Source organism: Octopus sinensis, linkage group LG6 (genome assembly GCF_006345805.1).
Source record: "Octopus sinensis linkage group LG6, ASM634580v1, whole genome shotgun sequence".
Classification (NCBI taxonomy): domain Eukaryota; kingdom Metazoa; phylum Mollusca; class Cephalopoda; order Octopoda; family Octopodidae; genus Octopus; species Octopus sinensis.
Genome location: NC_043002.1, coordinates 77,891,800 through 77,919,365, shown reverse-complemented (window position 1 = coordinate 77,919,365; position 27,566 = coordinate 77,891,800). Strand labels below are relative to the sequence as shown.

The 27,566-nt window shown below is 33.9% G+C and overlaps 1 protein-coding gene across 3 annotated transcripts in view; it reads right to left on the bottom strand.

The window, feature by feature from the left end:
- LOC115212798 (E3 ubiquitin-protein ligase SMURF2) overlaps positions 1-27,566 on the bottom strand; it is a 117,143-nt gene that overhangs the window by 45,315 nt on the left and 44,262 nt on the right. For all 3 annotated transcript variants that reach the window (XR_004999738.1, XM_029781499.2, XM_029781500.2), the window contains exons 2-3: positions 19,995-20,033; positions 17,085-17,193 (exon numbers count right to left, since the gene is read on the bottom strand). Coding sequence is in view for 2 of the 3 variants with exons in the window: in XM_029781499.2 (XP_029637359.1) it covers positions 17,085-17,193; positions 19,995-20,033 (148 nt within the window). In the remaining variant the exon portion in view is untranslated. The remainder of the gene's footprint in view (positions 1-17,084; positions 17,194-19,994; positions 20,034-27,566) is intronic.

The window sequence follows — 27,566 nt, the reverse complement described above, 5'->3', positions numbered from 1 at the left end:
ACACAAAGAAAACAATTGTTTCTGTTATTTTTAACAAGTTTCATACCAAACTTCCTTCTATACATCTAGATAATCAATATATATATATATATTTTTTTTTGCCAGAGTAAAATGTCATCTAAACCATGAGAGGTTGGATAGTAGGTAGGTGCTTTAGCTCTGGTTTTATGGTATTAAATAGACAAGATATAAAACTTATGCTGGACAGAGTCACAGCCTATTAGAGGTAATATTTCTAGACAGAACGGCAGCTGCCCCCTTGAAATAAAATTGAACAGAATGAAATATACTGCCAAAAATATTGTATTTTATACACTTGGTGCTTCCAATTCTACTGTTTTTCTTAGCTATTAATCTCAAAGCCTTGTGAGTGGATTTGTTAGACAGAAACTGAAAGAAGGCAGCAAGCTGGCAGAAACGTTAGTACACCGGGCGAAACGCTTAGCGATATTTCATCTGTCTTTACGTTCTGAGTTCAAATTCTGCTGAGGTCAACTTTGCCTTTCATCCTTTTGGGGCTCGATAAATTAAGTACCAGTTATGTACTGGGGTCGATGTAATTGACCTAACCCCTTTGTCCTTGTTTGTCTCCTCTATGTTTAGCCCCTTGTGGGCAATAAAGAAATAAGAAACTGAAAGAAGCCAGTCATATATGTGTGTGTGTATGTTTGTTTGTCCCTCATTGCTTGACAATTGGTGTTGGGATGTTTATGTCCCCCATAACTTAGCAGATTGGCAAAAGAGACTGATAGAATCAGTACCAGACTTTACAAAAAAATAAATAAAGTATTAGAGTTGATTTGTTAGACTAAAATTCTTCAAGGCAGTTCCCTAGCATGGCCTCAATCTAATGACTGAAATAAGTAAAGGATAAGATAAGCAATGTAACTAAGACTACACTCTCCAATATAATGGCAAACCTCAATTTATGTTGTTTTAAGTTATGTCATTTTTAACATCACGTAATTTTTTTAAAAAGAAATTAATGAAAAATAAACCCCAACTTCAGTCAATTTATCCGATTTTATGTGGGTCTTAGCAAACATATCTAAAAACATAACGGAAAAAAATACACCTAAAAACCAACAGCGGAATGGAAAATAAAATAAAATGTGAAAATATGTACAAAACATTTCTTAAAACAGATATAAGCTAATAAATTTTTTAAAATGATTTTCATGTTAATATTGTTTTTTGAATTAAGTTGTATGTCTTGGAACCAATTAACAGGTATGCCTGTATATTTCTGTAAGACACAGTGAATGATTTCAAGGATAACCAAATGCTATTTTTAGCAGGATGAATGACTACATAAAGTAGTGGTTCTTAAACAGTGTGCTGTGGATTGTTAAAAATATCACTTAAGATTTTAGAAAATCCATAGTAATGGCTTGAGTGTCCCGATAAACATGTTATTCATAATTTTGTACAAAAATAGGATTAATAGAACAAGAAAAGCAACAATTTTTCTGTATATTTTTCTTCTAAATTTTAAGAGATTAGTTTAACTTTCCACGCAAAATGTGCCAATTATATTTTTTTTATTTAATCTCCAGCATGATTGAGAACCACTGGCATAAAGGCTCCCTCATTGGTTCATGGCATTAAGCATCTTTTCAGTAAATGGAAGGAGTGCTACAGTGGATTGATTCTACTTAAGTTGTTATTGTAACCACAGTCAACTTTGTCTAGTGGCTAAACCAAACATTTTCAGAATAAAAAATAATGCATATATAAAATGTTTGGTGTGTCAGTCTGTCTGAATAAAACTTCTGTTATTTCACCAGTGCTTTGGCTGCTTTCATCTCTCATCTGTAAGGTTGGGACATGCTTAGAACTTAAACATGTGATTTTATTTTTTAAAGAGAAAAGGCAATTTATTGTGTGAGATTTAGCTGCAGTGCTAAGCAGATCAAATGACTTACATCAATGTTCTATATCTGGCTAAACTCCAATACTTTAATTGCTACTTATTATATTGGCCCCCTAGAGTGATGAGAGACACCATCAAGGCATGAAAAATTCAAAATATGAAGATATGAAGCTTGGATGTAAGAGAATATGGTTCAGGTTTTTTTTAAATTCGTTTTGCCAATAACAAGACAATCTATTAAGAACAATGACAAAAAATTAATTTTGCAGGTCTCTATATTGAACTATATTACATTAAATAATTCTGCCTATATAATATTGAATGATGCCAGCTGATTTTGATAATAAATACAAGCTATTGTATAATTAACATCTTTCTGAATAAACACCAAATTCATTAAGAAAAATATTCTTTTTAGGCATGTGTATAGATGAAGCATAGTAAAAATTCTTAGAAATTACTGGTGTGTTATCAGAGTTCTGTTTCAGTGCTATACTGCGCAACAGAGTACATCTATAGATTTTGGTAATGCAGTATGTATAAGGATAAGCACACATCTTGCTTTTATATACAATGTCTTTGTACGCAGAAAAAGAGGGTGCTGGCTGGACCAGTTTCAGTCCTGGGTTGGGATTTCATCCTCTTCAACAGTTCATGAACACTATTTATAAATCCACAATTACTAAGGACTCAAATTGGATAGACAGATTTGAATATATAACAAACGTTCTTAGCAGCTCATCTATTTTTTACTTGCTCCAGTCATTAGACCATGGTCATGCTGGGGCAACTCCTTGAGGAATTTTAGTTGATTGAATTGACCACAGTACCTATTTTTTTGAAAACTAGGCACTTATTTTATCAGTTTCTTTTGCCGAACCACTAAGTTACAGGGATGTAAACAAACCAACACTGGTTGTCAAGTGGTGGTGAGGAACAAACACAGACACAAAGACATACACAATGGGTTTCTTTCAGTTTCCCTCTACCAAAGTATTTTGTTTCATTACTATATAGTACTAATTACAGATTTTAGCCAATGCTCCCTCCCTTTCTCTCTCTATTTTATCTTTTCAGATGTTTTTACATCTGCTGTCTTTTAGATTAAAGTATACAGAAAATGTTAGGCTCTATAAGATTTTAAATCACATCATACCCTTGTAACAAAAAGGACACATTGAACAATGTAATCCTAGATATATTAAGACATGGGGTGGTCACTGATTGAACACTTTTTCAGTCAGACTAACTTGGAACTAAACAGCAACAATAATAAGTAAATTTAGTAATTGTCAATAAAGGAATTCATGTTTCCTGATTATTCCTTAGCTCAGAAGGTCAAGAATAGAGAGAATGCTAAATTTAAGGCAGCATGTTTTTAACATGAATTATCTTCTAGAAAGGACATAGATGCAAGCAAGCCTTTGTGATTATGAAGCTTGCTTTGTAGCTCCATAGTTGCAGGTTCAGTCCCACTGAGTGGTACCCTGGGCAAGTGTCTTCCACTACAGTTCCAGGTTGTGTGTGTGTGTGTATCATCAACATCATTATCTTAATGTTCAATTTTCCACAGCTGCATGCTCTTCCTGTTGTCAATCTTCACCTATTTCCAAGTATGGTAATACTAGGTTGAGGAAAAGTTTGTGCACAGTGAGTCACCATTGAACATGACATGAACTGAATGAACACACACACCACAAAAATATATAAATAAAGCATTATTTTAACATGGCACACACTTTTTCCTCAACCTAATATTTCTCTATAACTAGGCATCTTTTATATGGAAGACCAGAAATGAAGGACACTGCTTGCAAGATGGTGTGTATACACACACAAGGTTTCTTTTCAGTATATGTATGTGAATGTTTCTATCACCTTATACTAATTGTTAACAAACATCACCATCTTACAAGTGATGTTCTTTGTTTGCAATTTAAAAACATGTCTAAACCTAGGAAAAATTATTATCCAGTCATAGAAACCTGCCTCAACAAATGTTGCCTGACCCACACAAGCATAGGAAAGTAGGCGTTAAAACAATGATGGTCATGATGATGATGACAACTCTGAATTCATTTCAACTATTATGCCTTTTCAGAAATTTGGAAATAAAAGAAACAAGAATTGTAAAATGTATATTTAGTTATTAATTCATTCCATTGCCTCTTTTACCAATCTTTACAAAAAAGCTTCCTTTCTAACCTGATGAGGTTCCTTTATTCTTTATCAACAGTTATTTATAATGGTAATTCCAAAATAGAAGACAGAGCTAAAAATTAGTTACTTCATGTGCAGGTTGGCTTGGAAATCAAAATAGATCTTTAATAAAATAAATTCAATTTAAAAAAACGTGATTTAAATAACCAAAGACAATATAAGCAATTCAATGATGAATTCCCACCTCTCTCCCAAAACTGATCATATGATAAAATCAGTTCTCTTTTATTCTTCATGGTATTTTAATCAATTTGTATAATGGCACAATTCATCTTGGATTTTCGGCAGAAAGTCAAGATTAAATACAGACCAAACTACTATATTTATAATCATACAGAATTTTGGCAGCAATAGAGAATAGCAATGAGGAGGGGGGTGTTTAAAAAATTCTCTCTTAAAAGACTGTAAATTTTATTGACTTTCTAATATAACTGATTATGAAATAGTAAAAATTTGCCAAATGCAGAGTACCAATTATCTCGTGCTTCTACTGAGTCAAGTAAAATCAAATCACAATCAAAAATGGAAATTGTATTTGTGGCTGGTGCTAGTGGCATGCAATAAGCACCATTCATGCGTGGGGCATTGCCAGTGCCACATAAAAAGCACTATCTGAATGTGGCCGATGCCAGTGCTGCCTGACTGGCTCCCGTGCCAGTGGCATGTAAAAAGCACCCACTACACTCTCAGAGTGGTTGGCGTTAGGAAGGGCATCCAGCTGTAGAAACATTGCCAGACCAGATTGCAGCCTGGAGTGGCCTCCTGTCTTGCCAATCCCCAGTCAAACCGTCCAACCCATGCCAGCATGGATAACAGACGTTAAACGATGATGATCTTATACATTCTATTAAGATAGAAACATGGAAATATGTGCATATATGGGTGTGCGATTGTGTGATTAAGAGGTTTATTTGCAACTATGAAGTTTCAGGTTTGTTCTCACTGTGGTACCACAGGCAAGTATATTCCGTTATAGCATTAGATTGATCAATGCCTTAAGATTGAAATAGATAAACAGAAATTGTACAGAAATCCATCATATACACATAAAATGCATATATGTATGTGTGTACGAGTATGTATTGACACTGTTTGTGTATTAGCATAAAGCAATTTTGTCCACTTAGGCAGCAGTGTTGTAAAAACATATCCATCCATTGAATGGTTTATGATGAAAATGACCAGGGAAATAAATATCTTATTTAGAAATGAGCAAGGTATAGCAACAGTAAGGTCATCCAGCCACAGAATATTGCTTTCTCCAATGCATTCCAACATTGATATGTATATATCATCATCAACATTTTTCCATACTATTTTTCACTCATGGACAACATTTAACTGACTTTCTGTATAGCATGATTATACGAATATAAAAGCTTTTCTCTCAGAGATATACTGCAAACTAGTCAGACCAAAATGTATACAATTAGGTATGGGGCTTGTAAATTTTTTCTTGCAGCGGTACATTTATGATTAAATATCTCAGGTGGTCAACAGGTTAAAAAAAACATTTTTTGTACTTAAGATCATATGCCACACGCAGACACACAGAGGTATTTATTAAAATACATTTTTTGACCAGTTAGATTAAACACATTCTGTGTGTATACTCTTACTTGTTTCAGTCATTTGACAGCGGCCATGCTGGAGCACTGCCTTTAGTCGAGCAAAACGACCCCAGGACTTATTCTTTGTAAGCCTAATACTTACTCTATCAGTCTCTGATGCCGAACTGCTAAGTTATGGGGACGTAAACACACCGGCATCGGTTGTCAAGCGATGTTGGGGGGACAAACACAGACATACATATATATATGACAGGCTTCTTTCAGTTTCTATCTACCAAATCCATTCACAAGGCTTTGGTCGACCCAAAGCTATAGTAGAGGACACTTGCCCAAGGTGCCAGGCAGTGGGACCGAAACCGGAGCCATGTGGTTGGTGAGCAAGTTACTTACCACACAGCCACTCCTGCACCTGTGTGTATATATATATATATATATATATATATACACATACACACACACACACACAAAAGTAAATATTGGGGTTGATTCATTTGACTCAAAAAATCCTGCTGCAGTTTAATGGCTGAACCAAGTAAAAGATAAAAGATATGTATGTGAAAGCACATGACTTAGTCATTAGGGTGTTTGGCTCATGACTGCAAGGCCGTGAACTTGATTTCTGGTAGCGCATTGTGTCCTTCAGCAAGACACTATTTCATGCTGCTCCAGTCCACTCAGCTGACAAAAAAAAAAAAAAAAAAGACCTGTACCTGTAATTCAAAAGAGCCAAACTTGTATTCTGTGTCATGCTGAATCTCACTGAAAACTATTTTAAGGGTATATGTGTCTGTGGAGTGCTCAGTCACTTGCATGTTAATTTCCCGAGCAGGTTGTTCCTTTGATCAGATTAGCTGAAACATTTGTTGTAACCAACAAAGTGTCAGTTTAGTTTAAACATACACATACCCAAAAACACATGCTTTCATTTACTGTCCATTTTCCATGCTTGTATGGATCACACACAATTTGGTGAGACATTTTCTACAGCTGGATGTCCTCCCTATTGCTAACCCTTACCTGTTTCCAAGTAAGGTAATTCATTATATATAAAATCCACTTACAACAATCAAACTATCTTGAAGAGGATGTATTAATGCTGTGTGCATGCAAAATGCTTTTTCTTTCTAGATTTTTAAATACAAATATTAGGGGTGTGCATTATACTTAAAAATTAAGCATCTCCCCTTTCCCCTGTCAAGTGTTTCACCATAGAAAGGATGGCATGGCTGCAGCTAACTTATGTTTATTGTTCAATCTAACTGATATAACAAAAAGTTAAACTCACAATAACAAGGCTGCATTTTTCTATCATCGTAATAATATATTAAATATTTGGCATCTGCACCCCTTGGAATTACTGCTGCTAGGCTTAAGTATGGAATGCAATACTTTCATATTGAAAATACTATATTAAGTCAAGTAGTATTTTCAATACTACTTGACCCAATGTGAAGATTAAATTAATAAATAATCAATAAGGATAATACATAAATACTGTCATTATCAAGATGTGAATGTAAACTGAAAAAAATATAAGTACCTCTGTTCCCGAAATACTGTAATTATTATAACGAACTATTATATATTTCCGTTGGAAGAACAAAAGTTACAGAGATGTACTTGCATAGCAAGTGACCTGATCTGAGATCGTGTGCTGGGACGAAAACAATTGCAGCGTGGAAGGTGTTTATAAGCCATTTAAGAAACACAAAATCCGTTAGATTCACTTTAACATTTAAATTTAATTAGTCGAAATATTTTCATCGCTTTGAGACCGTGACCTGTTCACTGACAAAATTCTGTGCTGCATCTCAGTTGTTAGTAAAGAAAGTATTTACATTCTGCAATTTGTCTTTTATATTATACCCTGCCTTCTAAACTGGTTGACTTTTTGTATACGGGTACACTTTTACCGACTACACTGGTAAAGCTAAAAGTTCACTTTTGAATTTGCTATTAAAGTACATTCAAAATATGTATCATCAAAACAGATAGCAATTATCTGACTAAACATCTATTTTCTTTTGATCATATTACTGAAGAAAAAAAAAAAAGCATGTATTATACTGAAGAGGTTATTTCATGTTCAAGATTTCATAGCTCAGTATTAGTGGTGCACATTTATTATACACCAATAAATACAGTATATATTATAATAGTTAAATTGACTATTTCGTTACAGGAACAAATTTTAACTATATCATAATATATATATATATATATATATATATATATATATGTATATATATGTGTGTGTGTGTGTCTATATTTTACATTTATTGGGAATTCTTTACTCTATTTGTGATAATACTTTCATAATACTTTTCTTACTATACAAGAAATCAATATTGATATAGCACAATAGTTTAGAAATGATGGTACTGGAATTCTCATCACATATATCAAATGGTATTTGCTGAGGTAGATTTTCCATGGCCTATTTCCACATAGCCAGACAAGGGTACAGACAAACACACATAATAGGTTTCTTTCAGTTTCTGTCTACTAAACACACTCACAGGGCCCTGGTGTATTGTAGAAAACATGCCCAAGGTGCAGTGCAGTGGGACTGAACTCGGGAGCACATGGTTGGAAACCAAGATTTTTCACCAAACAGCCATGACCTATAAGTAATGTGCATCATTTTAAATTGCCAATAGATTCCACACCTAATGTACTTTGTGTATGATAGCATCATACATCAAGACAAGGTAATGATAATTAGGACATACAATATAGATATTTTGTATAATGACAGGAGCCCATATTACCATGCATCATACTACATATCTTGTTCCCCCATTTATCATCCTCAGCTGTATGACACTATTAAATATCTCTGGATGCTCAAGCTTTTGTTTTGTTTAACTTTTCTTTCAATTAAACTGTTCAGGATTAATTACAGAAAAGTTATTACAAAGATAAGACTGAAAGAAGAGTTATTACAAAAGATTATAGGACTAAATTATCAGCAAAAGCCAGCAGTTTGTTATTCCAGCTTCTGCTGACCCAAATCATGAGGTGATAAAGTAAGTCCCACTTCAAGTACAGAATAGATCTCCTAGACAGTTGTATAGTCCATGTTGTACTTGATCTTTTAGGAAGCCTTGGGTGCAAAATGACTGCAGTTGAATTATTAGCATTTAATTTAAAAAGGTACCTTAGCAATGTACTTAACTATGCTTACTCCAGTTTGCCTGATTAAAAAACTGTTTCCACCACTACCTTGCAGTGAGTGGTTAGTAATAAGGGAGGGTTTTCAGCTGTAAAAACAATTACTCTAAAAAAACAGATCATTCCACCTACGAGGTGGTATCAAGGAGTTCCCAGACTAGTTATCTTTAATAAAAAACAACTTATTTACCTAAATTTTAATATCATCTCCTTTGAAATAGTCACCCTGTGTAGCAATACAGCAGTCCCAGCATTCCTGTCACTTTTGGAATCCAGCTTGGAAGTTGTTTTCCGTAAGTGATTTGAGGACTTTCAGTGATGACAGTTCTTCGAGCTGCATTTTCATCTTGGGGAAGAGATGGAAGTTTTCAGGTGCTAAATAGAGTGGATATGGAAGTGATACAATGTTGTTTGGGGTGAGAAACTCATGAGTGAAGAGAGCTCAGTGACAAGGTAGATTGTCATCCTGAAGAAACCAGTTCTTCATGCTCCACAGATCTGGTTGCTTCCTCAAATGCTTCAAAACATCATCGATTGTCTTCTGACAAAACTCATGCACAAGCTGATGAATTTTCTCCACATTTCTGGGGGGTGATGCTTGTGGCAGGTCTTCCTTTTTTGAAGTACCAGTACCACTTGAAATATTGCGTATGACCCATTGCTCCATAGCCATAAGCTTGCTGAAGCATGCTCAATGTCTCTGCAGCAGACTTCCCAAGTTGGCTCTTTGTTCCAACTTCCTGTTCATGGCAAAAATCACACAGACTACAGCATACACAAGATCACGAAAACACAAATTTCACAACTTGTGAAGTAAACACAGCAATGTCACTTGGTTTACTGCCTCATGAAGGTCACTGTCAGCTCTCACTGCACATGCAATTGTGTGCTGCCATCTGCTGGCATGCTACAGAACTAGTCTGGGAAGTTAGGGTTCAATCCCACTGTGTGGTACCTTGTGCAAGTGTCTTCTACTGTAGTCCCAGGTTTCTCATTTGGTGGGGTGGGTGGATAGTTTTAATCTCAGTTATATTCCATGGAAAATAGGTTAAGCCCTGGCATTATGAATGCTAGGGCTCACAACAGACTTAAGCCTAAGTCTAATGTGTTAATGCTAAAAATCTTTATCATAATTAATCAATCACACATCCAGTGCTACCTTACTCACATGAATACTCTTTTGGGAATTGAAGTTAATGCTGGTTATGAACTATCTGCATTTATGTTTGGAATAATGAAACAGAGCAAAATGATATCTATTACCATGTTATTTTATGTGATCTATGCTTTGTTGATATAGTTGTAAGAGCAAAGTACATTTGGAATAACTTTCCAAAATAAAATATTAATCATTGACTAATATTGTTGTCTCCACCGCTTCTCAACATATGATTACTCATTAACTTTTTAAAATTCTCTGCATTAAATATATTAACACTAAGTTAACAACTGTTGTTTTTCTTGCAGATAATTATCTCTGAGCTATTTACTCATTAAACAATTGTTTTCTGACACTAACAAGTGACCAATCTTTTATATTTACATAATGATTATCTCAGCACCATTTTGGCAAATACAGTGAAGTCTATGGTTGGCAGATGAGTTTATAATAAGACTAAAACATGTCTGAAATTCTCTCATATTTTCATAAGAGGACATTTTATTTTAACATTCACTTTTTGAGGCTTGCATAGTTCAAAGTTTGAGGCAAATTTTTTCTATGGCCAGATGCCTTTCCTATCATCCTCCTCACCTGCTTTCCAAGCAAGATAATATTTCCCCTTAGTTAGACATGAAGAATATTAGAAATGAATGACATTGGCAATCATTTACAACTATCACATGATATCAAGACAAAGACACACACATATATGATGGGGTTCTTTCAGTTTCTGCCTATCAAATCCACTCACAAGGCTTTGGTCAGCTCATGGCTATAGCAGAAGGTACTTGCCCAAAGTGTCACACAATAGGACTGAACACCGAACCATGTGGTTAGGAAGCAAGTTACTTACTACACATCCACACCTGTATCACATAAAAGCATCCAGCCATAGAAACCATGCCAAATCAGACTGGAGTCTGGTGCAGCCCATTGGCTTGCCAGCTCTGGTCACAGTGTCCAACCCATGCCAGCATGGACAACAGATGTTAAAGATGATGATGATGATTGAATTATAGGAACCAAATATTAAGGATCTCAGTCAACATGTCCAGCCTTAAGTTTTAGTTGTTTGATCAATTCAATACAGGCTGACTGGATTAGCATTCAAGCTGAATACTCCACATATACCAATGTACCCATTCAAAATTTCATTAGCAGAAAGCAGTTTTATATAACATCTTTTGTTGAGGAATATGTTTGAAACAATTTGTTTTTGTTGAGATATGTCAAGTTTACTGAAGGAATGTGATTTGCTGGATATACCAATTCTATTTTTTGGTAGATATTTAACATCATCATTAGAATAACCATGAAACTTAATTTCACAGTTGAAGGGTTAAAATAATCAAGTCGTCCATAAGACACAGCATGTAACAAAGGTGGGCCTTTCGATTACAGGTACAATTTAGCCAATAATTGTGTCTATAAAGATTAATTTAATTACTGATCTGTACTATGTCTGTAAACTTGGCTGTCTATGTATAGTCATGTCCTCTATATCCCTCTCTCAGCTGAGAGATCCTAGACTTACAGGCTTGTGGGTGCTAGTACCATGTAAAAGCGCCTAGTAAACTCTCTGTAAAGTGGTTGGCATTAAGAAGAGAATCCAGCCAAAGAAACTATGCCAAAACAAATCGAACCCAGGCAGTTCTCCAGTTGGCTGACTCCTGTTAAACCAGCTAACCCACGCCAGCATGGAGAACAAATGTATAATGATGACAACTTGCTCAAGGTACCACACATGTGGTTAGGATGCAAAATTTCTTACCAAGCATCCACAACAAATATATACAATATTTGTAAATAAGGCTATATATAATGTATGTGTTAATATAACAAAGACTATAGATAGACTGAAACAGCAGAGTATTAGACTAAATGTTTTGCCATGTTCAGTTAGGTCCCTTCTATGTTCTACGTTCAAATCCTACTGGGTTTCATTTACGTTTCATTCCTCTGGCACCCAATAAAGAAAGAATAATATCAGTAACATACTGGAATTGATGCATTCAACCACCCCCTCTCTGTTACTGCAAATTTGTGCTGGCCTCGAGCCAACAGAAGAATTCATTAATATAACTACAGAATAAGACTGAAATTTGTGTAGAACCCAAAATTGATGGGAAACTGAAATAGTCGGTGCTTCTGAATAGATATTCATTTTTGAAGGAATATTAGGTCACTGAAGTTGCCAAAAGCAATAATTACAGACAATTACCCCATGTTAATTTTGCTTAGTCTTTATTATTATTATCATTATTTTGGCAAGGCTTCTTCCCTACAGTTCTGCCAATTTTATGTTTTTGCAAGCCAAGTTACTCTCAGTTAATTTTCATTGTAGGTCACTGGACAGTTCTAAGCTGAACAGCAGTCAATTCAATGTTCTCTTCAATTTGTCAATCTCACTTTCATAACATTATGTGAAAATACTTGTGATAATACACTCAAACTCATTCATACAGTTTCATTTCTAGAGCATCAATCTAGTCATAGATTCAGCTGTTTTTTTACCATGCAACTAGTCTAGAGAATTATCATTATAATTATCACAAAAACTAAGTGATAGATGACAGGCTATGATAAAATATTTCATGTGATATTTTATATTTTACAGATATATTTTGATTTAAAAAAAAGGAGATGAAAAAAAGTGAAAACTGATAATTAGAGAAACTTGTAAAAAATATAAACCCAGTCTTTCTTCTGGCAGCAATTATTAAAATATTTAATTTCTTTTAAATAAAATTTTAAAAATATACAAATAATAATTTCTATTAATTAACTGCACCAGATTTAACCAATCAGAATCAATGTATTTGTAACATGTTTCATCAACAAATTGAAAGTCATTTTTTTGAATACCAGTCTGAGTTGCATTTTTATCTCTTATATTGGAGATGTTTGATCAATGTAGTTAATGTTCAGTTTGAAATCCCAGGGGAGGAACGATTGGAAAAGTGTTTGTTGTCATGGAGGTGTTGTGAGCGAGTGACAAAGCAGATATGACAAGACTATGGCACTGTTGATTGATAAAGAGGTAGACATTTTGTCATACTTAATAAAACTAAGATAGTCTTAAACTTTTAAAACCTGTCCAACAACACAAGACAGAATTATATGGATGCCAACTATATTTTGTTCTCTCATTAATAAACAGGTGGTGGGCAAAAATCCTGATTTGTGGAGGAGTAGGGTTTTGGTGACAACTGAGATTTGACAGTCTCAGAACCACTGCACAATAAAAAAAAACAGATAGTTAAAAGGTAACTCTTTGATTAAGAATCTTAAAGAAAAAAGTTCAATACAATTTTGCTTTAGACTGGATGTAAATTAATAATGAAACACCTAAAACTACATTTACTCTTCACCATGGAAGCCAGATTGTGTATCAGAAAAAGAATTTTCTTTGGCAAGTACATGAGACTGAGTTCCAGCCATTATGTGATAAGACACAAATATAGATATCATCCTAAAACACCTATTTTGGCTTACTACCTTCTGTTCTAAGTCAACTGGTCTTTAAAAGCTTATACATATACCAAAAACTGGCTGCCCACTATTACAGAAAATACCCTCTTCCCACAGATATGGCTATGTTAAGTTCATTTCTCAACCAAATGGTTTTGGGGCTCAATCTCACAGCCCAGTACCCTGGGCAAGTGTCTTCTACAATTGCCTTGGATTGACCAAAGCCTTGTGATTGAAATTTAGTATGTGGAGACTGACAAAAAACCTGTTGTGTGTATGTGTCAGCATATCTGTGTTTGCTTACATTTGTGCTTAATGAAGCTGTTCACTGTGAGTTGTTGTTGCCATGTATGCCAACAAATCACCTGCTCAACTTGCACTGTTAAAGATGTATAAAATATGATATTACTTGCTGGAAAAGCAAGTAAGGATTAGCAACAAAAAGGGTATCTAGCTGTAAAAGAATGCCTCAATAATACATGTCTAAACTGTGCTAGTATAAAAAAAAAAAAATGGAAATAAAATGAACACAGGCATATTCATAACATATTTCTCAAAATACATCAAGATGTACTTTCGTAAAGCTTTTTATGAATGTGCATAATAAAATTGTATAATATGGAATATCAAATTTAGTTAAAGTGTATAAAAAAGTTCCTGCATAAATTTAGAACTTCAAATGTTGAATTCAGTATTAGGAATTCACATACACATTCTGAATTGTTACATTTCCATTTTGTGAAGGCTGCATTAACAATGGAAGCTCGTGGCCTAGTGGTTAGGGTGTTGGACTTGTGATCGCAATGTGTTGTGTTCTTGAGCAAAACACTTCATTTTGTGTTACTTTAGCTCACTCAGCTGGCAAAAATGAGTAATCCTGTGATGGACTGGCGCCCTGTCCAGGTGAGGAATATATGGAAACTGGAAAACTGGCCCTCATGAACCTGGCATGGCTCGAGTTGGAAACATTCACTTTAACAATAATTTCAGAGTGTATATTATGAGAATTTTAAATGTTGCTTTTTGTTGCTAATGAACAAGGTGTCACCAAGGTCTTAAACTTAAGCTTAACTCTGGATAAATCAAACTAAAAAAACTGGCACTCTGTTGGTTATGACAACAAAGGTTCCAGTTGATCCAATCAACATAACAACAGCCTGCTTGTGAAATTAACATGCAAGTGGCTGAGCACTCCACAGATATGTGTACCCTTAACATAGTCCTAAGGGAGATTCAGCATGGTGTGACAAGGCTGGTTCTTTGAATTACAGGTACAACTCATTTTCATCAGCTGAGTGAACTGGAGCAGTGTGAAATAAAATGTCTTGCTCAAGTACACAATGCGTCACTGGGAATCAAACTCACAACCATATGAATGTGAGCTGAATACCCTAACCATTTAGGCCATGTGCCTTCACTCTGGATAAATATACACGCACAAGCTGACAATTGACAGGAACAGAGCACTGGATAGATTGCTTTATGGTAATCAACCCAGCTCTCTGCAGTTGGCAATTCATCATTTCTGGGTTGATAAATTATATACCATTCCTGCTTTAGGGTAGATTCTCTTCTTTACCTCACTTTCTGGAAGAAATTAGCTGTCATCCAACCCAGAGAGGGACAGACTCCTCCAAGCTTAAAAATGTCATACACACATCATGTCATGATGGCACTCCTATGATTCTATCATGAGGTGAGGACCCAAGCCAAAGCAAATACATGCACACACAAAACTATTTTTATATATATATAAAAATAAAGCAAAGTTCTCTTCAATGTTTACTAGTAGAGTATCTTTGGTACTAAACAATCACATCGACCTGATTATGATATTTATCAAAAAAATAATTTGAATGATTTCATTAGAGTTATCTTCTGTGTTTGTTCTCCTTTATTTTTTTTTTAGAGGTTAAACACTTCCCTGAGAGAGTTTTGTTTATTAATTGCAAGGATAATCATAGATGAGTGAATATTTTCAGCTCATATTACAAATATGAGCAGGACCCTATTATATGTGATCCTTGAAGGTATTTTCTTCTGCCATATTATAACTGGAAGAAGGTATACTTAACACTATGATAATGGAAACCTAAACATTTTATAAAATACATGCCATCTGCTAAATTCAAAGTAAAAGTGTATTGCACATATAATACTAAACTTATATTAGTTTTCTTGCTAGTATAGTTAAGATGGCTACATAAATTCAGATGTTAGTGTGAATATTCAGAGTAAATGTCTTACACCCAACTCTAAAAACTAGCAATGATGAATATATACTTTTCTTTTTTTCTTTTTTTTAATGCCAAGTTGATCTGAAGGAACAAAGGAGTTTAATAGTATAATGAATGAAGCTGCATTGGATTAATTTTGATAAGATTAACCTTTACTCTTGTTTAAATAATATTACAAATGATCATTCTAGAGTGACTAAGCTTGTTTATTGCATCTGATGAATGAAAATGAACATATATAAGAAAATAAAAAAATTTAAAAAACATAAATTAAACATCTACACACTCCAAACTTTAAGAGTTAAATTTCTCAATGAAAACTGTTATAGGGAAAAAAGAACCTGTTGACCTTAAAATTTTGTTGACAATGGTTCTAGTATGTGTGCCTATGTAACTTTAGGGGTTGGCTCAAACCAATGGCATAGTTGCAGCAGTTAGTACACTAAAACTCTTTGTTCAGTGTGAGAGTGAATATATTATTTCCATGGTGGTGGCGACAGGGGGGGGGGGAGAGAGAGAGAGAGGCAAAATATAAAAGCTACTCAGGTGTCTATAAAGAAAAGTTATAAGAAATCAAAACTGAAAATAATATTGAAATGGGGGGGGGGAGATAAAGAAACAAGCAAAAATACATAACAAACCTAACAATATTTGTTTTTTGTTTTTAAAATATTATTCTAAAAGTAAAAACATAGTAACATCTATACAAATGTTTTTGAAACCGTTGATTTTTTTTTCCTTTTATTTTTCATATATATTACTTTCTTTTTAACTTTTGCTTGGCTTCTCTGTAGTTCATAAGAAAGTTTTATAAGTCCAAGTAACTGATAAAATATATATGAAAAGAAATATTGAAAAAAAACTTTCAAGATGTAATTTCATGTATTTTTCTCCTCCACTGAAATAGGATTAGACATAAACTGTTAATAAATTTAAATTAGTGGCCTAACCATCAAATACCTCTAATGTTTTATCACCGTCCTCATTACCAAAAGCAAGTCATGAAAAACTTCGCTTTTTTCCCCTTTATATTTTATTTGTTTTGAACAGAAATCTGATAATTCTAATAATTAATGCAGCAGGCTTAAAAAGGGGTTATCTGTATAGTATTAGGCAGAAGGTAATTTAGGTCAACAGGAGGATTAAAGTTACTTATAGAGGACAAGAACAATGACCCAGTTTTAACAGTAAATACCTGAAGTATAATGTAATACTTCAATAGGAAGCTTATTTAGGTTAGGGGCAGATTGGATTCAGAGGAGAGTAAAAAAAAAAAAAAAAAAAAAAAGGAGGGGGTGGGCAACTTAAGTTCATTGTGAGAGCAGGGGTAGATTTGGGGAGAAAATTGAATGTAATAAATACATGCATATGCTTACAAGTCATAATGTTGATTCCACTTAGGATCAAGAGTATTTTTACAAGGTTCTGTTGAGTGGCACTGCCCTGAACCATCAACACTTATTTTGGCAAAAGGATCTGGTAACCCTGTGGAAGAAAAAGAAAGAAAGATTGCTACTAATATGTTGAAATAACACAAAGATATCTAGCTTTGATACTGAGACACAAAATTCATAAGAAAGATATATAGGCCACAACATTCTTGTAGGGAAGTGATGTAGGTCGCAGATTTGTAGAGAAAGGATGAAGCCAATTGAATCAAACAGTACACGACTGGTATACTTTGTTCACTAGCTCCCTAAAGTGATTTATTTGTTTGTGTGAATGTAAATGTGTGTGAGTACCCCCCACACACACACACATTGCAATTTGGAAGCAATAGTACTGTTGGTTATAGACTTCCAACGAACCAATCACAGTTCAATGTATTTCTGAGTGTTTTTTGAAACAGTAGTGCCTGTAACTATTTCAAAAGGCTTCAGAGCACTGCATTTTATTAGGGTGGTGATGGGGGATTATCAACTATGTTTTGTCCTTCACTGAAAGGCACATTTACACCATTGGCTTCTGCAGATTCCCCTCTTGTAAACTCCACTTGCAAATCTATTGATCAGCCCGGGACTATGCTAGAAGACACTTACCCAAGGTACTGAATAGGGGGATTGAACTCAGAATCATTACTGTGAAGTGAACTTAATCACATAGCCATGCCTAAATCCATCTGAATTCAGCCTTCCATTCTTAATGCTAAGAAATGAAAGAAAAAGTTGACATTGACAGTATTTCAACACAAAACTGTAAAGAGCTTTATGTAACTAAACACTGCAAAGTATTTTGTCCTAAGTTCTAACAATTATATATCTTGGATAACTTGTTTACAAAGGTGTTGAAAATCTTTCCATTGATCTGGGATTGCTGATTCACTCAAAACTGTGTTGCATCCAGGCACTTCAGAAGATGGTTTATAGTCATCATCAGTTAATGTCCATTCTCTATTCTGGCATGGGTTGGATGGTTTCACAGGAGCCGGCCAGCCAGAGAGCTGCACCAGGCCCCAATTATGTTTTGACGTGGTTTCTATGGGTGGATACCCTTGCTTAATGCCAAACATTTTACAGAGAGTACTGGGTACTTTTTATGTGGCTAAATTTACAAATACAGAACCTAAAAGTCACACAGCTCATGACTTTCTCATTGCAAAGATGAACTCCTAAGAAAAATTTCAAATACATATGTGCAAAACAATTGGCCACAACACAGCATGCATAAATACATAAATAAATACACTCACTTTTTTATCCTAAGAAGTGCTTAATAATTTTGCATGGTTTAAATAGTTTATATATAGGCTAGAATAAATAAATTTTCTCTTAACTCTTTGTACAAAGTGCTCTGATATATTTTTTATTTGCTCTAGAGTGCAGTGAAGTATTTTTATTTCTTCTGAAGTGTACTGCAAGTAAAAACAATTTGGAACCATAACTACAGAAGATAACATTATGTCTGTTGTATTGGTATCTAAGTGTTTTATAGTCACATTTCAACATTGGTATTTACTTTTGAAAGTAGGACTGAATCTCATAGCTTATACTCCCCCTACCCATTTTTTTGTCCATCTCATCAAAGGAATTCTTTATATGAGCATTAAATACATACATGTAACCAACTGAACATTTGCTGATGTGACCCTAAAACAGTGGCTGAGCACAATGGAACCTCATTGTTCATTTTTTTTTTCATAAATATTTTTACGTATATGCAAGCATTCAACATATTCATGATCTGTTTATATCTACATATATATGTATATAGTAGGTACAGGTATGACTGTATGGTTAAGAAGTTTGCTTCCTAAACATGTGGTTTCAGGTTCAGTTTCAATGTAAGGTACTTTGGCCAGAAGGGCTTTACTATAATAATCCTGGGCTTATCAAAATTTTGTGAATGGATTTGGTACATGTAATCTATAGCATATATACACACATACACACACATGCGTGTGGTATGCATATCAGTATGTTTTACATATGCTTTCGTCTGAAAATAAGTTACAAACTGACTTTGTCTGATCAAACAGCTCATTCACTATCTCTGTACCTAAGATGTAGGGAATAAGAGATCTCATACTTAAAAAAAAAAAAAAAAGATAAGAGTTAGCAACAGGAAGGGCACAAGTTTCAATAATATATTCATCTAACCCATGCCAGCATGGAAACAAAATGGATATAAACAAACAATTGAATATACAACAATTTTATCAGTTTACTGAAGGTCATATAATGAACACAAATTTCCCTCAGATTACTAAGATTAAGCAGTGTCTTATCACTTACTTCAGCAAGTACAGTGAAGTCATTGCATGAGGAACGTCTAAGAAGACCAAAATATATCTAGAACTGTCTTGGATACTTGCAATGGCAGTGCCAGAGAGGTCAGAGTAGTGCAACAAAATTTTTGTCTTTTCTAGAAATAGATGGAAAGTAAATTTTCTCTTCTTTTTAAATGATGGTTAAATAGCTCTTCCAAGGTATAATTGCTAACATATTTTCACCTTTCTCAGACTGAAGTAAAATAGATCAGAATAAAGTGAAATTTCCCATAGAAATCTGGGAAAGCCATAAACATTGCAACTTTCCAGTTCAATAATCATATAAATATGAGGATAATACTTGTTGTCAAATAGATTAAAAAAATTTTTCTCTAAAGAGGGGAAAACTGAAGTTTCAATTCATTTGCACTTTTATGATGTTGGTGTCCGAAAATAGCTAATAAGAAACAAATTGTAAACCAAATTATATAAAACCAAAATCAATAGAAATATTTCTTCACTTGTGTGTGTATGAGAGAGACAGAGAGAGATAAATAGGAAAGAAAAAGAAAATACTTACTAAAGAAATCTTTTTTAGCTAGGTTCTTAGAACAGAGAACTGAAAAAGAAAGACAAAAAGAAGCAAGATAAACATGGTGATATAAAACAGTATAGATTGATTATTAAATGTAAGGTATTCATATTAGTTTCAGTAAAGTAACATTATCTAGCTATACCATCATACTTGCAAAATCCAAATAGTCTCCAAAAATGCTTGGTTTAAAACGACAAAAATCTATAATCGTGAAAACATCTTTGACTCTAAAAGAAGCTGCAGTCTGCAAAATGTCTGTAACAGATATTGATTAATTATACACAGAAAAGGAAGATATTCAAATTGAAAATGGAAGCCCTTTATATAGCATTTATATATATATATATTCATTTTAACTGTTGACATATTGCTTATCTGTTTGACATGCCTATTGTACATTAACCCTATAGGATTCTACTGTCCATCAAATCAATGCAGTGTTTGGCAGTTAACAAGACTGATAACTATCAAAGAAACATATTAAGGAATAAACTAAGATTCAAGGAACAAATCTCATTAAATCATAGCATTAAATTTCTAGAGAAACTGATTAAAAATGGGGGGGGGGGGGAATGCTTAATTGTAATGCCAATTGTAGGTTTCACCATTCTGCTATCTATCAGATGGAATGGTAGAGTGCTAACAGAAACAGATTATATAGAAGAATGATTACTCCTGGCTAATGTTATCTAATACTTATTCACCATGACAAAGTAGCCAACTGGTTATAAAGAGAAGCCAAAATAATGAAGAACCACAGTTAAATTCTATACATTATTCCAGAGACAGCCATTTAACCCTAGATATAAGTCATTTTTTGAAAAATTTTAATTCTATGTAGGCCAAAGTTACTGCAGACCTGATTTCACGGGATACTTTAGTACTTACAACAGCAACTATTTAGTGTGCAATCTGTGACATATTGTAGTTATCCCCCACCCCCCAAAAAAACTGGAGATCAAAGTAAAAACATAATATTTATGATTGCAAATATTTACTCTGGTAGGCTGAACTTAAATGAAACCTAAATAAAATTTTTTTTCTGAATGACTCACTGAGGGAATGGATTATATCAGCATGATCTAACAATGATTTTATAGTACAGAGTAAATAAACAAATGTTTTTCTTATAGTAAACTTCTCTATTTAAACATACTTTTGACAAGAAGAGATGTGTAAACTAGTAAAAGTAGGAATTAAATAAAAACTAACAGTAAATTGGCTAGGATTAACATTAGTTTCTCCATTATTTACACAAGCATTAACCTAGCTTCATATTATTTCACTTTTGTTTTATTTTTATATAGTATATATTATCTTTTATATTATACCAGGGAGCCAAATAATTATTACGCAATTGCAAATCCAAATTAGATAATCAAATTAAATGTCAAATAAGTTAAAACCTCTATTTAAGATATTTAATTAAAATCAAGAAAATTAATACACTCAGAAGATTTCTATAATGGAATGGAAATACATCTATTCTTGAAATGTTGTTTTAAAAAAAATATGTCAACTGAAAATTGCTGTGCAGTTGTTGCAGCAAACCCAACTCAAATTTAATTATCAAATTGTTGTAAAATGTCAACAGTAAGGTACTAAAAGACACATTTTCTGAATTGGATAACTGTTTTTAATTCTGTTGATATTTGAAAAGGCCAGATTTAAATTCTCTTCTATGTAATGTTATGAAAGATAAATTGGAACAAGAGTAACATGTTGTTCACTGACTAAAGAGTAAGAGCTCTTGTGATGTATTATATGGTTGGGTTAAAAAGTTTAGGCATGTTCCAGAATTATCAATTCCATCTGTTTCAGTAGTAAATGTAGTAGAAACTCAACAGGAATCAAGAAAAAAATAAAACAAAAAGTTAATATTTCTTAAATAAATCTGAATAGTAGACAAGAATATATTACACTGCAGTTAGCAGATAAATGTGTAATCTGAATTATTTGTTCTAGTTTCAGGAACGACTAACAACACCATTTAGTTAAGAAAAGATTAAAAGGAAAAAAAAAAAAAAAGTTAACTGTTTGTTCTTTTAATAATATTTCAGCATAAAAAGTTATAAAATCTAATGCATATAAATATTAGTTTGGATGGTAGAACCGTAGCAATTCAAAAGTGATGGGTCAAAAATGAAAACAGAAACACAGTTTTGACGAAAATAACACAATCTTCCAATTCCTATAATGGTAAACTAGAACAAGATAAGCAGAACCATTGAAAGTTGTAAGTTGACTTAATTCAATTAGAGTTATCAGTTTTATTTTTATACTTCAATGCTTGATTCTTGAGCAACAGAATGTTTAAGAACTTCCAATTTCAGGCTTCACGGAAAAATTCTAACAAACTGTCTTCAGATTTGTCAAAAGTTATCAGTTTCCACAGACAGTTTAGATTATATAAAAAGATTAGGAGCATTGGTGACATTAACTGAACAATGTACATCTTCAAAGATTTTACATAATCACTTAAAGCAGTTATATTATGGTGTGATTGCTATTTCAATAATGATAGTAATAAAAATAGTTTCAAATTTCGGCACAAGGCCAGTTAATTTAGAGGAAAGGTTAAGTTGATTGCATCACCTGCAGTACTTGACTGGAACTTGATTTTTATTAACTCTGAAAGGGTGAAAGTCAAAGTCGACCTCACTGGGATTTGAACTCAGAATGTAAAGAGTCAGAAGAAATGCCACTAAGCATTTTCTGACACACGAATGATTCAACTAGTTCACCACCTTAATAAATAAAGTAATAATTGTTTCTGATTTAGGCACAAAGCATGCAATTTCAAGAGGAAGCATAAGACAATTTTGTCAAACAGCAGTTCTTAACTGGTATCATATTTCATCAACCCATGACAGCTGAAAGGCAAAGTTGACCTTGGTGGAATTGAAAGCTGACCAAAACTTTGTGAGTGGATTTGGTAGATGGAAAATGAAAGAAGCCTGTTGTATGTATGTGTGTCTGTATTTGTCCCTTACCACTCCTTGATAACTGGTGTTAGTGTTTTGATCCCCATAACTTAGTGGTTCAGTAAAAAGAAACTGATAGAATAAGTATTAGGCTTTAAAAAAAGTGCTGGCACTGATTCATTCAATTAAAAATTCTTCAAAGAGGTGCCCTTGCATGGCTGCAGTCTAATGACTGAAACAAGTAAAAGATAAGAGATAAGCAATACACACTAATGGTACAGATATGCTGGGGGGGGGGGGGTTAAGAAGTTCATTGGAAACCAAAATTGGTTTTGAGTTCAGTCCTACAACACATCACTTTGACAAAGTGTTTTCTATTACAGCCCTAAGGTAACCAAGCTGTTGAGAGAATTTAGGTGAAAACTGAGAAAACTGCTATGTTGTGTAATGCATGAGTGTATGCATATGTAAAGATGTGCATTTGTTTCCTTGTTTTAATATCACATGCTAACTGGAAACAAATGTCACTGTCACACAAGAAGTGTGGTCTGTAATCTGTTTAACTCTTTAGCATTTGAACCAGCCACACTAGGCCCCAACTGGCCAGATCCAGTCTATATCACACACTCTATAATATGTCAATTTTAAAATAAACAATCACATCAACAAAATCTTGATGCTACAAGATAAGCCATGACTAATTCCAAACAATGTGAATAAATAAGCATTACATTTGACAAAGTAATCTGGATGATAAAAGGGTTAAAATATAAGAATTGTACTCGATTCAAATATTCTAGTGCTAAGACAAAAATCAAAATTCTTCTAAACACCCAGTACCCCCTTATGAGCTCATAATATATCCAAAGGAGTACTACCACTCAGGTTAAAAACCACTAGACCTCCTGTAAGTATTTCTACTTATTGTTCAGTCCTTGTTTAACCCTGATCAAGCAGGTTAATAAGAGTCATTCCAGCTGTGACCAGTCATATATTTTTTGCAGTTATAATATATCTAGGATTAAGCACATTACCCAATAAGTCTCTCATTTTAAGACTACAGTGTGATTTGAATAAGATTTGGCTGCTGGTTTGAGAAGGTACAGTGACCATTTAGTGCCTCCCTTCTTGGTTTGCCATTCTGCTTATTTCATTGATCATGTTTAGCCTAAAATAGTCATGTGAGTCTAAAAGCTCAAATTCTTCTATATATGTATTTCCCTATCTCTCTCTCTCTTTTTTTTTTTGCTTAGTTTTCAATGTTCTAAGTAGGCTACAGTTTTATATGGAGATTAAATGATGTATAGTTAAAGAAAGCTTAAAAAGGATAGCAGAAACTGTGTGTGAGTGTGAGAGAGAAAGAGAGAGAGAGAGAGATTTGACAAAGGGCCAGCCAGTGGTTTTAGAGTGTAGATTAGCCAAATCACAGACAGTTGAAGAGGACTCTCTTTGCAGCACACACACACACTCACACATATACGCACATACACACCATGTGAATCTTATTGTTCATTAAACCCAACTTACTTAGGGAGATATCTAATATCTGGTAGCCTGAAAAAATAAACAGATTGCTATAGAGGAACCGACTTATCAAACAGCCTATTCATTCACTAATGATTCATCCTTTAAAAAACAGCAAGTTCCTTCCTTCCCACCTTTTAGAAATGTACCCACCACACCTCTACCTCAACTACTTTATGAATGAGTAGAGATAAATAATATTTGAGGAAAATTCAGTCTCACTGAGTGACTTTTTGGACAAGTGTCTTCTACAATATAGCACTAGGGTGATTAATACTCTGAGTACAATCTGGAAAATGGAAACAGTATGGAAGACCATTATATATATATATATATGGGCATGTGTGTGTGTGTGTGTGCATGCATGAACCTGGGTGGGTGGTGGTAATATTTCTTTATGTTCCATACATGTGTTTTTGGTATACGAAGACCAGTGAAATTAAAATACCTTACATCAAAACAAAGACTGGTGTTAGGAAGTGCAACCAGTTATAGAATAATGCCTCAAGAAGCCACATGAAATCCATGCCAGCATAGAAATAGCAGGTGTAAATATCATGGTGATGATGGCATGGCAGAATTGGTAAACATTAAGTATCAAGAATGCAAGACGGATACCAAATGAAATGGTTCCGAGTAGTGAGAAAGGTGAGTGGTATCAAAAGTCAGTGAAGCATACAGTTCTACTCATTAAATTACAGCAGGGTTCCATCTTTTCTGTTGACTAAACCTTTAATCTTTGCTAAGTTTACTTTAATTCCTCTTAATTCAAGGTCTTCCTGAAACTTCCTCTCTAACCCCACTATAGATTCAACTATAAAAAATAGGTCATCAGTATGTAAGACTTCTCTTACATAGACAGCCAGTTTTAAACTCTTCTGTAATGCTGTAAGACTACGATGAACATGAAGACTAAACCTCCATAGATGCCTATCTTTTTGCTAAATCCATCACTGAAATTGTTGTTGACATTCACCTTATTTACTACTACATAGTAGTTAGCTTGTACAACCCTCCCCAGCCATTTGTCTATTCCTAATTTCTTTAGTGACCACTAAATTACTGAACATAATATTCTGTCAATACCTTTTCCAAGTCAATGAATATCAGAAATAGTGATTTACTCTTAACCAAGTATTTCTCTGTAGTTGCCACATTTGGAAGCTATGTTCTGAACAAAACCAAACTATATCAACTCTATTAAAAATCAATTGTGCTATTATTCTCTCTTAAGTTGATACAGTAGTTTGATTCCTCTATAATTTCTTCTATTTAAGGCATCTCCTTTGCCTTTGTAGTAGCTTACAATGATACTGCCACATCAGTCATTGGATACAATTCCTTTCTGTATATCTTGATTAACTATCCAGGTGGTTATCATGTGTTGTACTTCAGATATTTAAAGTATCTCTGCAACTATCCCTCTCTTTAGGTCTTTAATTCTTATGTACTATGCTATTGTCAACTTGAACTGTTGGTCTCTCAATAGCATCAGCATGAGGAAGCTCTTTTTTATCCCACACTCCTTGTTTTCTATATCAATGGCAAATATGCCTTCATCAATTTGAATAAACCGTTTCTCACCAATGACATCCTGGTTCTCTGTCTCTTTTATAACATTGCAATCCGGAACACCTTATGCCTCTGAACCTAATGTTGCAAGACATGTACAAGTGTTTTCCTTTCTGCTTTACCCATGGCCAAGTATACCTGTAGCTCAGCTGTTCTAGCCATTTAATAATGCTCCCTACTACCATCTTATTTCCAGGTTTCTCAAGCCAGTTTCTTAGCCCACACTGCCCTATCAACCATGTTATGCCACCACCATGCTATTTTCAGTTTGGTTGGGAGTTTACCATAATCACATGTCTGATCTGTAATCCTAATCAATTATTTTGTAGAAGTACCAGTTGTCATCTATGCTATCTCTAAATCTCTACCACATATGAACTGGATTTTCTCTAAACCTATTTCCAAATACTTGACCTATTAGCTTCCATATCTTGCTTCTCTATATTATCACATTTTCTTTTGTGTCTACCTAACTCTGACACTTAATTCACTAGCTTGCAAATTGCTAGGTCAGTTGCATCATAGATTCCAGGAGCTTACATTTTCCTCATTTCTTCAACCACATCCATAGCTTCCATGTAATGTTACAGAAGCTATCATTGTGTTGGCCAACATGTATGTTGAAGCTGCCAGCCATGATAATGAAGTCACTGAGGTAGTTTGCAGAAGGGTCTCATGCACAAGCAGTCCTATTCAATTCACAACTCTGCCTGTGGTGCATATGAAGATAAAGGGTAGTTTTCTATTTAATTACTTTTACCATGATTATCCCATTGCACACCCCGACTACTTCAATCACTTTATCTCTTACAAATGAAACTAAATAAAGCACGTACCAATAGAAAGACTAATTTACAATGAAAAAAAGGAAAAAAAAAAGGAAAAAAATCTCAAGAGGAAATCATTTACACTGGCAAAATAGAACGAGAATTACAAACTTAGATATACACACATTAAAATCCTTTCTACATTTGAAAGTAAATAAATAAAAGAAAATTACTAAGTAAATGGAAAAAAAAATCTGCTTTAAAAAAGTATGTTTTACATGCTAAATTAAACTCAATGCTTATCTGAATCATTGGCTACTATCAGAGCTGATTGCATTACACAAGTAGCTAAGCTTTCAATTAAAATTTTTAAAAATCCCCAAAAATACATGCCACCCACCAAATCCATCAACTGACAATGGCTTTATAACACATGGCCTACTTTCCTAAAGTTTTACAGAAATTACCATTGAGAGGAAAACAAAGAAAATGGGACAAAGAGCAAAACAAAAAGCATAACAAGAAAAAGTGTATTTGTGAAACATTAGGGACCATAAATCTCAAATGGCAGTACCAAAACTGAAAAGGATTTTGAAACAATTTAAATATAAACATGTTGAAATCTTATCTTCTAAGAGTTAACATTACAAGCAGAACTAGTTAAAATTTTAGTAAATAAAAACAAAATCCCTCCCCACTCTATTTCCTGTTTTTGACAAAATCACCACATTTCTGCTTTTACTTTTAATTTCTTTTTTAGTTTACGTACT